At 36.1% G+C, this 16,562-nt stretch overlaps 2 protein-coding genes across 3 annotated transcripts in view; both read right to left on the minus strand.

The window, feature by feature from the left end:
* The window catches only part of Csmd3 (CUB and Sushi multiple domains 3), a 1,591,133-nt gene that overhangs the window by 1,310,452 nt on the left and 264,119 nt on the right, over positions 1-16,562 (minus strand). The window lies entirely within an intron of this gene.
* Positions 1-16,562, minus strand: part of Tmtc3 (transmembrane O-mannosyltransferase targeting cadherins 3) — a 45,267-nt gene that overhangs the window by 25,321 nt on the left and 3,384 nt on the right. Inside the window, exons 2-7 of the mRNA XM_032915189.1 lie at positions 11,384-11,599; positions 10,121-10,339; positions 8,529-8,628; positions 6,943-7,058; positions 6,350-6,522; positions 333-585 (exon numbers count right to left, since the gene is read on the minus strand). Coding sequence (XP_032771080.1) covers positions 333-585; positions 6,350-6,522; positions 6,943-7,058; positions 8,529-8,628; positions 10,121-10,339; positions 11,384-11,587 — 1,065 coding nt within the window. The 5' untranslated portion in view covers positions 11,588-11,599. The remainder of the gene's footprint in view (positions 1-332; positions 586-6,349; positions 6,523-6,942; positions 7,059-8,528; positions 8,629-10,120; positions 10,340-11,383; positions 11,600-16,562) is intronic.

The raw sequence follows: 16,562 nt of genomic DNA on the forward strand, positions 1-16,562 counted from the left end.
TTTTCAACTGTGTGTATTTAATCTATTTAGAAAAGAATAAGAAACATAAGTGTAAATGAATGACAATGGGATGCATTGTGATTTTTTCTATCAAGTTAGAAAAAATATTACCTTCTGTTATACACAGCTGAATATGCATGCTAAAATATACTTGCAAATTAATTATATTATTAATTTAATTAATAATTAATATAAAGGCAATCTAACAGGTTTATAATTCAGGAATGATCAAAAAAGAAATACACTTCTGGAAGCATACACTGAATAAATATAAAGATAATGTCCAATGTATCCAGCTGAATGCACATTATTTGAAGATGAAGATTTCTTACCATTAGGACAGTCTTGGAGGAGTCACCAGGGTATCTGAGACTGAATATTCCCAAAGCACCCAGAAAGCAAAAGAAAGCAAAAGTGGCAAGATTTCGAACATCTAGAAATGATTCTATCAGTGGTATTGTTCCCATGGTCCAATCACAGCAGAGTTCTGAAGGATTCAATAGAAGCCAAGCATTCACAGGAAGGAGGTAGTTAAAAGTCAGCTGCCTTGTAGGGGTTGGGCTTACAGCGGCTGGATTATCAAACCTGCATAAACAACAACAAGAAAGGTATTTAAATAAAACTTTTGTTTTCTTTCTTTCAGTTGAGGACTGAAACCACAATACTGAATAAGAAGCCAGCACTCTATTACCAAGCTACATCTTTGTCTGTCTGTCTGTCTGCCTTTCTTTTTTTCTTTCTTTCTTTTGTTCTTTTTGAGACAAGGTTATTGCTTATATAATTCACGCTAACCTTGAACACATGATCCTCCTGCCTTAGTTTTTCAAGTATGGCAATTATGTATGCATGTACTATGCAAATAGCAAGCGGCAGCTTTCATTTTAAATGTTGTTGGCTCTATTTATTTGTTTTAATTAATGGGGAGGAGAAGGGAGAGAAAGGGAGTATGAAAATGAACGAGGGCACGACACTAACACACATGGGGAGGGCAGAGGACAGCTTGTTTGCAGGACTCAGTTCTGTAGCCATCACGTGGGTTCCCTAACTGCCCTCTGGTTCTAAGTTTTAGTATCAAGTGCCTCTACCCACAGAGCAAGCAGTATCAACCCTACCTTTTAAATACAAATTTTATGTGTTAAAATATATAAGTAAAACACAAAATTACTCCATGTGCAATACTGTTAAAGACGAGAAGAAATGCATGTGGGCCCAGCAGTCAGGAGCATTTGCTGCTCTGGTGGAGACCCAAGTTCGGTTCTCAGCACCCACACTGAGCAGGCAGGCAGCTCCAGGGACCAACATGTTCTTCTGGCCTCTGCTCCTACCTGCACAAATGTGGCAAACACATACACAAAATAAAAATAAATAACAAAAATATACTACTATAGGTACCTCAGATCACGCTGTCTAATTCAAAATTAAATCAAACTGCCTAACCTAAATGAAATGTCTCTGAGACAGCAATGGAATCCACGGAGAAATGCTTAAAGAGAAATTAGGTCAGCTCCTTTCAGTAACTATTAGAAGGATCCAGACTGGCCTGTAGAAGTACTTTCATTAAGTCATGACCTTCAAATCAAAAGTCATAAAGAAATTGTATGAGATTCAGATTCATTTGTTATACGGAAGATTCCAGAATAACCTGCCATGTTGTCCTATATGAGTGAAGGTTTAGAGCTAAATACTAATAAAAATTGTGGTTCCCAGAAAAAATTTGTCCTTGTTTTTTCACTACAGACAAGCTGTAGCATTTAGAGCTTTTGTCCTATTTTGAAATGAAACTGAAAATAAAATTTCCAGTACAAAGTAGTTAGCATGAGCCCACTCAGCATTTTGTCATTGTTCCTCTAGTAAATACTAGCATGTTCACATCTAGTTTTCTCCAAATCATGATACATCGAATATCAATTTATATACTGAAATATATTAATTATTACAGTCTACCTTTTGAAAATGAAGTAAAATATTTAAAAAATAAGCATTACAAAGGAGTATGTTTACATATTTGGCCTTTATCCAAATACTAAATTTAATGACTAAATTTACACATAGTTCTCAAGTACCCAGTTAGTTGTTTTAAAATGAGGAAATGAATTAAGCACCACACTCTACCCTGTTTGACTTGACCTACTCTGGTGTCAAATGGTTGAGGAGAAGTCATACTGCTGGAAGAAGCACTATCATTCAGACCTTGTACAGTGACTATATATGGAAAGGAACATGGCTTCAGAGTCAGAGCTAGAGCTGTGAAAAGTGGAACTGAACTTGAAACTTTTTCTATTTAGAAGAAACACTTCATTTTTTAAAATTAATAGCTTAATTAGGATACTTGACTTAAAGAGCTAATGTTTAAACAAACTAAATCACATTAAAATCAATTTCTTGGGGCAGTCCAATAAAATCTAATTTATATATTCACATTTTAAATGTTTTATTTAAAAAATGTTATATGCAACATATACCAAATATACATTTTAAAACACATGTAGAGAGAATTTTTCAGAATGATTGGTAAGCAGAGCAAAATCAATGAAACTAAGAGTAAGGAAAATATAACTCAATCTATTTCTAATACCTAAATGAGTTTAGTTGAGCAGGCATAGAATCATGAAAAAGATAAGCTGACATTATTTCTTAAATAAAAAAAGTTGCTGAGAATAACTAATTATAGGAAAATACTACAAATGTTTTAGCTTAGATAGTAATCTGAATTTTTTTCTAATCTATGCTTATAATGCATTATGAATCTGAATAATTTTTCCAGCTAGTACTCATAAGGCACTATCATGGACAACAAAGTCACTATGGTTGGTGGGATTTTCCCCCTCAATTATTTCATGTAATACTAGTTTCTTAACTTTATAGAGGACTATTTTAAATTTCATTTAAAATTTTAACAGTGATAAAGTGGGAAAAAGTTAATGATACAGCAGGCAACCAGGGAATGCAGATTTTAAATTCTTAAGAGTCATTCTAGAGTGGGCACTATATCCAATGACTTGGTGCTCTTTGCAAGGAGAGACAAACAGACACACAGGCAAGGCCATATAAGGATGGAACAAACTTGTCTGAGGAAGCTGCAAGTTAAGAAATGCCAAAGAATGCTAGCGGCTCCCGGAAGCTGAAGGGCGCGTTCTTTCAGGCCATCGAGTTTGCAGTTATTTGCTGTAGCTGCTACAGTGAGACTAGTAGTCAGGAAAGAATGTCTTGAAAAAAGTCAAGAGATAAAATCTCTAATAAAAATGTTTGGGGTTGCTATGAACCCACAAGGGTCATTCCCATTCAAACCACCTCAGAGCTCTATCTATTGCAAGGAGAAATTTCTCTGAGTAAGGCTGAGAGATGGCCTTATGCCATTCTTTAACCATTCTAAACATTTATCATTTCTATATGAATTTTAGAACCAACTTGTCAATGTCTCAAAAACAGCTGTTAGGATTCTGACTGGGACAGTATTCAATCTATGGTTAATTTACATAGAAGTATCATTCTAACACTATCAAGACTCATTATATATTATTTATGACTTCTTTATTTCCCTCAATGATTCCCAGTTGTCAGCATATAAATACTACATATACTTCATTAAACTGACTCTAAGTGTTCTGTTTTCTGACACTTTCATATATAGAATTGACTTTCTTCCCCCCACCCATAAATTTATTCATTCACTTTATAGGCTGATTGAAGCCCTCCTTCCTCTCCTCCCAGTCCATCCTTACATCCCCTTCCCCCACCTTTCCTTTTCCTTCTCCTTCCAGTTCTTTTTGCCTCACGCTTGGAGATCAGATGTAATCCCTCATAAACTACTAGCATCATGCCTGGCTGCCTGCGACCATACTCCCCACAAGGACAGGCATGGACCCACTTCTGAAACTGCAAGCTTCCATCGAGTGCTTTCCCCTATAAGTTTCTCTGGTGGTTTGAATGAGAAGGGCCCCCATAGGGGACTAGAACTGTTTGGAAAGGTGAGGAGGTGTGGTCTTATTGGAGAAGTGTGTCACTGGGAATGAGCTTTGAAGTTTCCAAAGTCCATGCCAGGCCCAGGGTTCCTCTGTCTGCCTGCAGATCAGGCTGTAAAGCTCCAAGCTAATGCCCTAGCACCATGTCTCTTTGCTTCCTACTACCATGTTTATGGACTAACCCTATAACACGATAAGCAAACCTCCAATTAAAAAAAAAAATGTCTGGGAGATAGTTAACTTGACAGTTGGCTAGAAATTTTCAGTTCAGTTTCATGGTGGAGTAGCCAGAAAGGTCTTGTGAAACAAAATAATCCCTAGGCTAAGGCTTACTGTGGTTCCCCAAATACAATTTAAAAGCACAACTTAAAAGATCCGACACGTTCAAATAATAGAAAAACACCTAGAACAACCCTCAGGAGTGTGTGGGTACAGCAGAGTACATGGGATGTTCTGCGTGTGCGGGTACACCAGAGTACTCGGATGCTCTGTGTGTGCGGGTCACCAGAGTACTCGGATGCTCTGTGTGTGTGGGTCACCAGAGTACTCGGGATGCTCTGTGTGTGTGGGTCACCAGAGTACTCGGGATGCTCTGTGTGTGTGGGTCACCAGAGTACTCGGATGCTCTGTGTGTGTGGGTCACCAGAGTACTCGGGATGCTCTGTGTGTGTGGGTCACCAGAGTACTCGGATGCTCTGTGTGTGTGGGTCACCAGAGTACTCGGGATGCTCTGTGTGTGTGGGTCACCAGAGTACTCGGGATGCTCTGTGTGTGCGGGTCACCAGAGTACTCGGGATGCTCTGTGTGTGGGTCACCAGAGTACTGGATGCTCTGTGTGTGTGGGTCACCAGAGTACTGGATGCTCTGTGTGTGTGGGTCACCAGAGTACTGGGATGCTCTGTGTGTGTGGGTCACCAGAGTACTCGGGATGCTCTGTGTGTGTGGGTCACCAGAGTACTCGGGATGCTCTGTGTGTGTGGGTCACCAGAGTACTCGGGATGCTCTGCATCCACTCAAACTTACCAGCTCATAAGGAGAAAAAAATCTACACAACACAAACTAACCAAAAAGAGTCATGATAGAGCATGCAATTAGAGACCACAGGACACAACAGAACATGTAGAAATAAGGGAGACATAAGAAAAGCATGTCTGAGTGCACATCTGTGCAGAAGAGCATATCTAAGAACAAAGTAAAACAAATATATCATTTCTTAAAATTCTGAGATAGTCTATAAAAGCAGTGCATGCTGGGTGATTGTAAAACTAACTTTAAGGAACAACAGAGATAATGTTCTCTACTGAAAAAGTTATTTTTCAAAAACAGAAGAAACAGAAGATAAAGGTATTTTTACAAACAAAAGTTGAAGGAATTTGTTGCTGATAGACCAGGGCATGTCAAAATCCTTCAGTGAGTAGCAGGAATGGTACAATCTGAAGATGTTGATAACAATGAAATAAAAAACACTGAAGCTAATACCATAATTTAATGTAAAACATTTGTCTTATATTCTTGCAAAGGTACGTGTTCTGAGCAAAAATGCATATGCAAGGAAGCAGTGCACAGCTGGCACAGGGGCTGGCTGTTTAGAAGTGACACACAATAACACTCGAAATGTATATAAGAAATATTCAAGTTAATAAAAAAAAAAAAGAAGTCACACACAGAGCACACATAAGACAAGGGGAAAATCATAACACTGCAGATTTGTATCACATAGATCAATCACTATATTAAAAGGGAATGGATAAAACACCCAGTTTAGAAGATCTAAAAGGACAAGGAAGAAGGCCCAATTCTGTACTCTGAGAGGGACGCTACGTAGTAAGGCAGAGACGGGTAAAAGTAAAACGCTAGAGAACAGAGATATTACGCCACACTAAAGACAGCGGGGCAGACTACAATTACAGAAAACAGTTTACTTCTGGAAAGACAAGTACTAGGAATTAAAAAAAAGCCCATTTCATAGTGATAAAGGGATAAATTCATCAATATGACAATAATCTTAAATGTTTAATAACTGCATTTTATAAATACATCAATTTAAATTACCAGATATGCATGGAGAAATACACAAATTTACAAGTCTAGTGAGAGACTTAAAGATGGTTCTCTCTCAGTATTCCTTGATAAAGCACAAATCCCTCAGAATGTGAAGACAACACTAGTATACTCTTTGCTGTGGAGGTCACACAGAACTGTAAACAGAGATGCCAGAATTAATGCACATATTTATAAATACTATATGTAGCTTTCGAAGTGTATTGATATGTCGGTAAAGCTGTTGAAAATCAAGTATGAGCTAAAGACTTTCTGTAACACTTATGATGACTGACAATCTTAAGTCAAAAAAGACAGAATGGAAAAAGCTAAAAAGAACTTCATACCTCGTAAACACTGGAAGTTGTGACTGAATAACTTGGACTCTGATCACGACAAGTAGTAAAGTACTGAACATCAAGACAATGAGTTTTATTAATGTCTGTAGCATAGAAAATGGAATGCTACCCTTCCCGCGGAGAAACTGTCCAGCAACGGCACATAACAATGGCAAAGTGTACTAAAAAAGAAAACGGTCTGAGTAACAAACACCAATGCACATTGTCAGTAATGCAGCAATTCTAAACATGTAATTAAAACAAAGGCTAACTTAAAAATAATGCAGCACAATTTGTACACTTGACAAAGAATACCAATTTTGATAACTTCGGCAAATATTGAGCTGGATTGTAACAGTGTCACTGGAATATACACAAGTTGTCTAAAGATTTTAGTTCTTAAAACATGAAGGTATCAAAACATTTTAATTTTTTTTTTTTGGGTGGGTAAGAGAACAAAATACACTTGTATTTTTTTATAAATTGTGCTTTCATTATAGTAAGCAGAGTGTTTATATGTAATGACAAAAGTAAAAATAAGGGAATTACAGTCAGACTTAGCTATGACAAAAGAGAAAATGGAAATTTTCCTTTTTCCTTACCCCTTGGGCCACAAATACTTCATATACACAACAGATTCCAACAACTGTTATCCCTTGTTCTTTACACAATGTTGCAACAGCCACTAAGAGCACTGTCAATGCAATCGGAGTCCACACTACAATTTAAGAATAGAGACCTATAAATAAGAGACCTATGCAAATTGTTACAATGTGACAAAAGTCTATTTTAAATTCCTCTTAAAGCTATTAATACTTTTTATTTCTTACTGACCAATACCTCCTATTTTATAATACATTTAAAATTGTATACCTTTAATATTATATTGTCAAAACAAGATACTAAGATGCATAATTTAAACTACAGAGTTGTGTGGAGATAAAAATTATCTATGCTAATGCTAACTTTTATAATAAAGGTTAAATTTGGATAAAAAACAGGGCTGATTAGTGACCAATCAACCAGAAATGAAGACAAATATCTGAAATTATACAGGTATTAGAAAGGATATAGAAGGGAACAATTCCAGGGTTGGTGGTAGGAACATAAGGAAAATGGTACACAAGTTCCTTAAAATTAGCAGCACAATCACCGTGTCAACTCAGCAGTCCTGCTCCTGCCTAGCAGGAGATGGAAATCAGTATGTCCAGGAGACAGTACACTCTCTTGTTACTGTGTTGTTGTTCACAACAGTAAGGGAATTGTATAAATGCAGCATCATCTGATCAAGGTAGCAAGAAAAGGTTTACATGCACAAACACTATTTAACATACACAAATTAAACTTTATAACCTTCAGAAACACAGATGAAACTACAAGCAAGTATTACATCTTAGTCATATGAGGAATCTAAAAAAGTTGATCTCATGGAAGCAGTTCCTGAGAACCTGGGAACGACAGGAGGGAAATGAAGGACAGGGGAGGGTTGATTGATTAAGTACTAAATTATGACTAGACAATAGGAAGCAGTTGTGATGTGATACTGTTCAGTAGGGGAATTATTAATAATAATGTGTACTATGTTTCAAAAATATAAGAAACTTTGAAGATTTTTCCATGAAGGAGTCACATTTGAGAAGACAGATTATTTTTAATTTTATTACATTATATATACATGCATATCAGATTGGACTCTATAAATATATATTGTTTTTATGTGCTAATATCTTTTTCTTGAGACAGGGCTCACGTAGCCATGTTGACCTCTAACTTACTCCACCATCTTAACACACACACACACACACACACACACACACACACACACACACACACACACACACACACACACGCACACACACATACACACACATACACACACATACACACACATACTAGAAGAGTTGGTAGTTACATTTTTGGTTTATAGAAGATAACAGATAAAACTCAGAGTTACTTGAAGCCAACATTTCAGGGTTATTAGATCATTTAAATTAGATTATAGAGAACAGACTCTGTTGGATAATGACATAAATATAAATTACACATAATTTTTAAAAATACTGGCAATGTTACATGTCAGTTACATACCTGCAGAACAATAAAGGCAAACCCCAAATGTACTCTTAATTAAGAGGCACTTAAGATCAAGTTTCGTAACTACAGTAAGATAAGTTGGGTAGACGTGTACCTATGGAATTGTCTGGTCCTTTGGATTTAGTATACGACAGGAATGCAGCTAGGAAAAAGACAGAGGATAAGAGTTCAGCTCTTCCTACAACACCTGTGACCTGGAAAAAGGAAGAAAGAACATTCATTTTAATGCAGTGTCCTGAAAACCTAAAACAGTTTAAAACCTAAAACCTATATTTTTAAAAGGATAGATTCCTGGGGTTTTTTTTTGTTTTGTTTTGTTTTTTTTTAAGAGATATGAGTGCCCTCATGTGGTCAATGTAGGTATCATTCATAAATGAAAACCTATCAGTGATTCTTAGAAACAAGTCATTATTTTAACTTTCCAAATATTAGGTTCTGTGTATTCTTTATCATCTTTCATATAATTATTATATCTTGTGTAACTGCAATACAGTAAGTTCTTAAAAATTTAAGTATCCCTGCATTATTTTCTTAAAATGAGTGTTTTTTTTAAATATGAAGCTATAAATTTGCTAATCTGCAAACCAAAGAAGAAATTTCAAAAGGTCTTTTAATTAAAAGAACACAAAATTCCCAAAGCTTGCCTTTTAAAGCAATGGAATGCAATATACAAGATAAGCAATTTATCTCTTTTATATATGAATGGCAAAACTGGGCTGGATGCCACATGGTTCCAGCATGGCAGGAGAGATAGAATCATTCTGCAAACCCAAACTTTTTTTGCTTAGGAAGAAAAGTTTATAAGAAAGCAATTAAATAGAGTGTTCTTAGTTCTTCCCCAAAGAGACATTTTTAGAGTGTCAATGTAGTTAGGAAAAATTAGTTCATATACCATCATAGGAAGAACTATGTTCATTTGTATTTATTAATAATATAAAAAGAATATATTTCTATCTATACACACACAAACAGATGTATGTGTACATACATGCATATATATTGTATGTATGTTTTTTCCGTGTATGCTTGTCAGCATATGTGTGCACAAGTGTGTGTGTGTGTGTGTGTGTGTGTGTGTGTGTGTGTGTGTGTGTGTGGTTGGATGTTTCCTTCCATTGTTCTCCATTTTCCTTCCTTTTTGAAGATTTATTTTTATTTTATATATACAAGAGCTCAGATGTGCTAAGTGTACTGTGTATGCCAACCTGAAGAGGCCAAAGGAGGTGCTATATCTTCTGGAACTGGAATTACTGAATGTTTAAGATACTATGTGGCTAAGAACTAAACCTGGGTCTTCTGCAAAAGGAGTAACTGCTCTTAAACACTGGACCATCTTTCCAGTCCCTGTACACTGCTTTGTGGAGAAAAGTTCTCTCAGTAAACCCCAAACTCAGGCATCTTCTGGGGCAAGCCAGGGAGCCTCTTGACTCTACCTTCACACGTGGGATTCATGTGTCTGCTACCACACGGGTGTTGGGGATACAAACTAAAGTGCGCATGCTTGTGAGGCCATCACTTTACCTACACATATATTTTTGAACAACACTGTATTTCAAAACCTATTTTAAAATTAAAATTTTTATATAATAGGTAAGCTGGACTTTGTGCATGGGGGAGTAAGACTGTACTAAATTAGGAATATTTAAATGCTTAACATGTACACAGTCATCGCATGGTTTTACTTACTGCTTCCGTATGGATTGGGTGCACTGCAAAGAGCAGAGCCGCAATCACACTGCCCCTCTTATCCAGAAAAAGTCTGCAGACCTTGAGAAAGATCACACTGACCACAGCATGGAACACTGTATTCAGGAGGTGGTAAGACATGGGCTTTAGTTCACTGAGGAGGTAATTTAAGCGAAATGTCAACACTGTTAAGGGCCTGTATGACTTGTGGCTTCTCTCCTGAAATGAAAAACAAATAACCATTGATTATTAAAAATATCTTCGATCTTCTGGCTACAAAAAGTAGTCCTTTATTAAGATAATGATCAAAGCGTTATACAAATAACAAACTGTGCTCATCACTAGAAGGAGTGAGGCATAAAACGCTTCTAGACTGGGGGAATGGGGACATTTACCACATGTTTCTTACTCATAAGTGATGGCCAAGAAACAACTATGAGGAGTAGTACACATTAAGTTTCAAAGCATTTTATTCCAAAGTGACCTGACAGGCACTGCAGCTATCACCTCAAGGTATCATTGCTTTTATAGTCAGGGAAACATTTTACCATCTAAAAGTTATAGCTTATTTCACATAGGTAATCAACGACAGAATCCAGCTAATATCAGAATCCAGTCTGTATGATCCCAAGTGAAAAGGGTTTAATCCTAAATAAGTTAAAACTGACCTCCAAAATGATTTTAAGTAAACATTTTCTTACCGCAGAGAAATAGGCAGTATGTACTCTTTCAAATCTAATCTACTTATATTGAATTTACCAAGTTTTAATGGTTAAATTGACATTCTGTTGCCTGACTCAAAGCAAAGAAAGCTAGCAAGAGACCTTTGCTAACACCTGTTGCCCTCCCTGCACACATATTAGCCTCACACATAGATAGTATCTTTAGAAAGGTTAAGTCAAGGCAAATGGCTAATGAAACGAATCCTGCTTTTAAGATAAGAGAGTTATGGGACACATATTCATAGCTGCATTGGTTTTAGTGGGAAAGTATTTTTTTCAAACACTTGAAAAAAAATCTGAAAATTGATTAAAGCTCTCAATATTTGTATTCCCGATAGTGAATCTTCAAGAATTGTCTTGAGGTTTGTGTTGGATATCAGTGGATATATTGGAATTTAATGCTGTTATTTATTAATAGCTATCTAAATATATTGACTTAAGTGATGAATATTAAGCTATATTTGTTTTTTAAAGGTAAATACATTATACCTGTAATTCATCTAATTTTTATTAAAAACTGTTTATATATAAAGTCATTTACCTCAGACATAGGAGTTCCCCAGAAGTCATTCTGAAATAAAGTTTTTAAAGGTGTAGATGGGTGCAGGTCTTTATTATCCAGTATTGCTGAAACATCATCAAAAACAAACCCACAAAACAGACTGTTCCAGTAGCAGGCAGCAACCACGCCGACTATCAAAGTCACTTCTTTGAAGTTAATATCAGCCATCTTCCCTTCCATCATTAATCAGGCAAACTGAAAAAACATGCAAGATAAAAATGAAATAACCAACATTTTCCTTCAAATAATTACAACTTTAGTGTTAAATAACATTTAGAATAAAGACTGTACATCAATAGTCCAGAGAAAGGATCAGCTTAAATGCCATGTACTTTTACATTAGAATTCACTGATTAACTCCATATTTCTAAGCCAAATTATTTCTTTTAGACCACTTAATCTCTGTACTTGTGTCTCTAGCTAACTAGACAGTGTAAGTCCCATCGGCTGTCACTGGTTAGGCTCACTGGGGAAGCAGCCACACAGCACATCTTGTGGGAGAACCTCTACACTGAGTGTGAGATTTCAAATAATAATGGAGCTGTTATTTCTAAAAATTATACATTTAAAAATCAACTTAGGCCAGAGCCTCTGTAGCTTTGTTTAGTTTTGTTGAAAGCCTTGTAAAGTCTTTCTTGAGTCCTTTCAGTCTGGGTGTATACAAGCATACAGGCTGGTGTATTACCTAATCCTAATATTTCTTGCTATCGTACTTATCTCTCTGGAAAAAAAAAATGCTTTTTCCCTATGGATATATGAGTGTGTGACCTGGACAGAAATCATTTCTTTGGCCCACTGCACTGAAAGCTTTTAGCTTAGAATCTAAGTGCCATAAATGACAGTCCTTATCTGAATGAGAACATTACATGGGAGGCGAGGCACTGTTTTATTAAATACTGAGTTAGAAAATGGTACAGAAAAGAAAGAACTCTACTAACTGCAAAACAGAGAAAAAGAAAATCAGCTACACAACAAAGTGAACAATTATTTAAAACAAAGCTAAGCCAAGTTGGCCATTATCTGTTCTGGGTAGTGTCATTAGATCACGGAGTTATTACCACTTGTAAAATGCAGATTAATAAATATTCCTAACAACTGTTACTATCCACATACCAAATCTTTGTCTGTGATGTTTAGACAGCAAGTGACTTTAAAAATGTGTGGGTTTTACCAGAGGAATCACCTGGGTAGGCCCAACACAACAGCCAAGTCCTTAAGAGTGAAAGAAAGAAGCAGACAGACAAAGGCCGGAAGGAAGGAAGACTACTGCCTGGGGACCATAGCCAAAAATGACAGCAGTCCTGCTAGGTTGGAAAAGGCAAATAAATAAATCAAATTTACAATCTTTCTCAGCACATCTAAAACAACTACTGAGCATACTGCAGTTGTATCTAATTGATTTCAAATTGGTAAGAAAATAAGTTTAGCTGAATCTGCTATGTCTGTGGCATTTTGTTAAAGTCCTGATAGGCACTGATGTAGTATTCACAGTCAGAGATTTGAAACCTGAGTTTGGCTGCCGGATTTCTGACTGTTATCAGAAAGGAACGAGAAATAAATTTAAAATTACAGTTAGCCATAAAATAGCTAACATGGGTACAGATTTAAAATCCAATGTACAACTCAAAGGATATACTTATATATGCGACACACAACGGTGAAAGCATGAATGTTACTTGTAGGACCATTAAATGCCTTACACTTAAAGAAAACTCAAAATCCAGACCAACAAAGCAAAGGGACATAGCTGCACTCTCTAGAAAATCAAGTAAAAGATATATTTAAAGCTTCATCTTGACTTGGGAAGTTACTTCTCACCTCTGAAGGGTATGGAGGTGTGTGATCCTACTAATTCACACACCCCAAAAGCTGATGGTGATTCTAATTAAAAGGATGGATTCAAGTAGCATTTTCTTCAGTTCTCGCCAAATTGGACAGCAGAATATGAGGCATTTTTATTATGGGACAGATGTAAGTATAAAGTCTACTGCATAGGCAATAGCAAATTCTAGAAGCGAAAGGATTAGTAAATTAATCAGTGGATCACTAGAAACTGATTTCTAAGATGAAAGGGACGCTGAAACATTTTGTTCCTAGCACCCCTCATAATAGCAACCAGAAAACCAAATCTCAAGATTTTAGGAACAGGACTAGGAGCAGATGGATGGGTGAATGTCTGGGCCGACTCCCCCTCCTACTCCTAGGTAATGACTGGAAAGTTCTTTCTGAGAGAATCAAAACCCAGGGTCTCTTACATAGGCTACACAGCAATGGGCAAGGATTAGTATTGTAAATGAGGGTTAAATACCTTTGTCTATATAATTTATGCTAAGACTCTCTATCTCTCTTCTCTATTAAGGCAGATAGTTTGCTCCAATTTTACACCAGTGGAAACAGTGGAAAAGATTCTAAAGGTTTACAAAAATAAAAGTTTTCATACTTCAATCCAGGAATTAAAAAAAAAAAAAAGGTCAAAAATGGAACATTTTAGAATAAACCCCCTACAAAACACAGAAAGGAGCAGGGGCTTAAATTTCTATGAGAAAATAAGTTCCAAAATAAAATTCTTCATCTAGAAAACCAAATTATGTGCATGGAAAAGCAGAATGGAGAAGAGTTATATATTTATTTTTTTAAAGATTTATTTTATTATATTTAAGTACACTGTAGCTGACTTTAGACACACCAGAAAAGGGCAGCAGATCTCCTTAGAGATGGTTGTGAGCCACCATGTGGCTGCTGAGATTTGAACTCGGGTACTCTGGAAGAGCAATCAGTGCTCTTAACCACTGAGCCATCTCTCCAGCCCAAGAAATTCTAAAGTTCAAAGTTTTAAGATAAACAACTGTCAGCCAATTAGAACAATACTAAAGAAATAGTATATAGCAAACAAATAGATAAGGAAATTGGAGAACAGAATCCAGCATGTGGTAGTCAAATTTCTAAGAAAATAACTGAAGGACTATTATTTACTTCTAATAAATAACTTTATTTTAGTTTATGGCTTTAGAAGGTTCAATGAACAGATATCTGGAGTCACTGCTCTGGCTGTACCATAGAAGGACAGCATGCCAGGAAGGCATCAGGTAAGCAAGTTGCTAGGCTAAGGCAGGAAAGACCAGAGAAGACAAAGGATGGATACAGGGGCAAGTCATGTCCTTCAAATGCACACAGCTGGAGATCCACACCCTCTGTCAGGCTCCACCCAGCAACTTTTACTACCTTTCAAGAGTCCACTCAATTATGAACAGACAGCTTCTGTTATATAATTCATGATACAATCAATTACTTCTGAAAAAATGTTCTGTAAATACTATACTTGAGAACAAGTATTCAGCACATGAAACTTTGGAGGACTTTTCATATCACAGTTACAAAACAATGTTACCACAACCACAATGAATGACAACCACAGCATGTCAGAAAGTTTTTTAATGATGATCCCAAGACCATATAATACCCAGTACATTTAAACAGAGTGTAATATAAGTTGTACACAGACAACACACAGACAACACACAGACACACACAGACACAGACACAGACACAGACACAGACACACACACACACACACACACACACACACACACACACACACACACCCCTTTTAAGTCAGGAAAGCAATTCAATATTTAAAAAGTTACATAAGGTTGGAAACCTCTCTCATTATAAAGTCTTAGGCTTCAGATCTGCTAAGACCCATCTACTTATGATGAAATGTGTTCTTTGATTAAAGGTTTTAATAACACATTTAATTAATAGATGATAATCTCACATTGAAAATTGACAAGCTAGTTTCATAATTATAACTTAGAATATCTGTGATAATGTGCAATATAAAATATTAAGTTCACTAATTTATATACAAATTATAGAAAACCTTGTGTTGCTAGTTTTTGAGTTTAATTTATTAGCTTTATAAAAGTTAGTGAAGTTGTCATACAATATATGGCATTGCAATCAACAGAGTACATTCTGAATAGTAGGCCTTTAGGATTAAATAGCCTAGTGTATTAGCTATTTTAGTTTATGCAAATATACTTTAGAATGATCATACAATGACATTAGTTTAATGATACACCTTTAGGAATACATTCTCATCAGTAAATGACATATAATTACATTGCCAATGTTTGCCTTAAATTAGGCATTTCATTTAAGTACTTATTAAAGATGAATACAAACGTAGGTTTAAATTAAATCATTTAAGCAAGGTTTTTCTCTTTATGGGCGCTTTTTTTATTACCTTAGTTGTCTTCTAATTTCATGTATATAATATTTTATTACTTAGACCTGCAGTCAATCTCTCTTTCGGCCCTCTTAGCTCTTCCTCCTCCCTACAAATCCTGTCTACACATTCATGTTTTCTCATTCTTTTTTTCTTTAAATGAAGATTAAACATAGATTTATTCAGAGTGAGAAAGAGCTATGAAGAGCAGGGAAGGCTCCAAGGAAGAAAGTCCCCAAGTTTCAAATGTTGCTAACTACAGAATTAGTCGTTTTGAGGATTTTTTTTTTTATATTTAAAAAATAGAATTAAAAATATAAATTAAATTAAAAAAGACCTTTTATAATATACAAAGTAAGATTTTTTTTAGGTTCTAAATGTTAAAGACTACAGAGCACAAAGTGTTATTTTAATAAAGTTGGATAGATCTATGGCATCTAGATAGTTAGGTATGATTAAAAATCATGGTTCTGCAAGAGGAGGAGGAAGGACTACAAGAGCCAAGGGATCAGCCACAAGAGAACCTACAGAATCAACTAACTGGGGCCCATAGGGGCTCACAAAGACTGAACTGTCAACTAGACAGCCTGCATGGGAGAGACCTGGTCTCTTTGCACATATGTAAGAGTTGTATAGCTGGGTCTTCAGACTCCTAACAGTGGGAACAGGGACTGTCTCTGCCTGCCTGCCTTTAGATCCCTTTCCCCTAACTGGGCTGCCTTGTCTAGCCGCAACAGAAGATGCCTAGTATTGCAATTTGATATGCCAAGGCTGGTTGGTATGGATGGGAGGCCTCTCCTTTTCAGAGGAGAAGGGGTGAAGGCATGGGGATGTGAGATGAGAGGGAGGGAATTGAAGGAGAGGAAGAATGTAAAGTAAATAAATACCAATAAAAAAATTACAGTACTTTTAAGCTACAGAAGCTCAATT

The sequence above is a fragment of the Rattus rattus genome, chromosome 1 (genome assembly GCF_011064425.1).
Source record: "Rattus rattus isolate New Zealand chromosome 1, Rrattus_CSIRO_v1, whole genome shotgun sequence".
Lineage (NCBI taxonomy): Eukaryota > Metazoa > Chordata > Mammalia > Rodentia > Muridae > Rattus > Rattus rattus.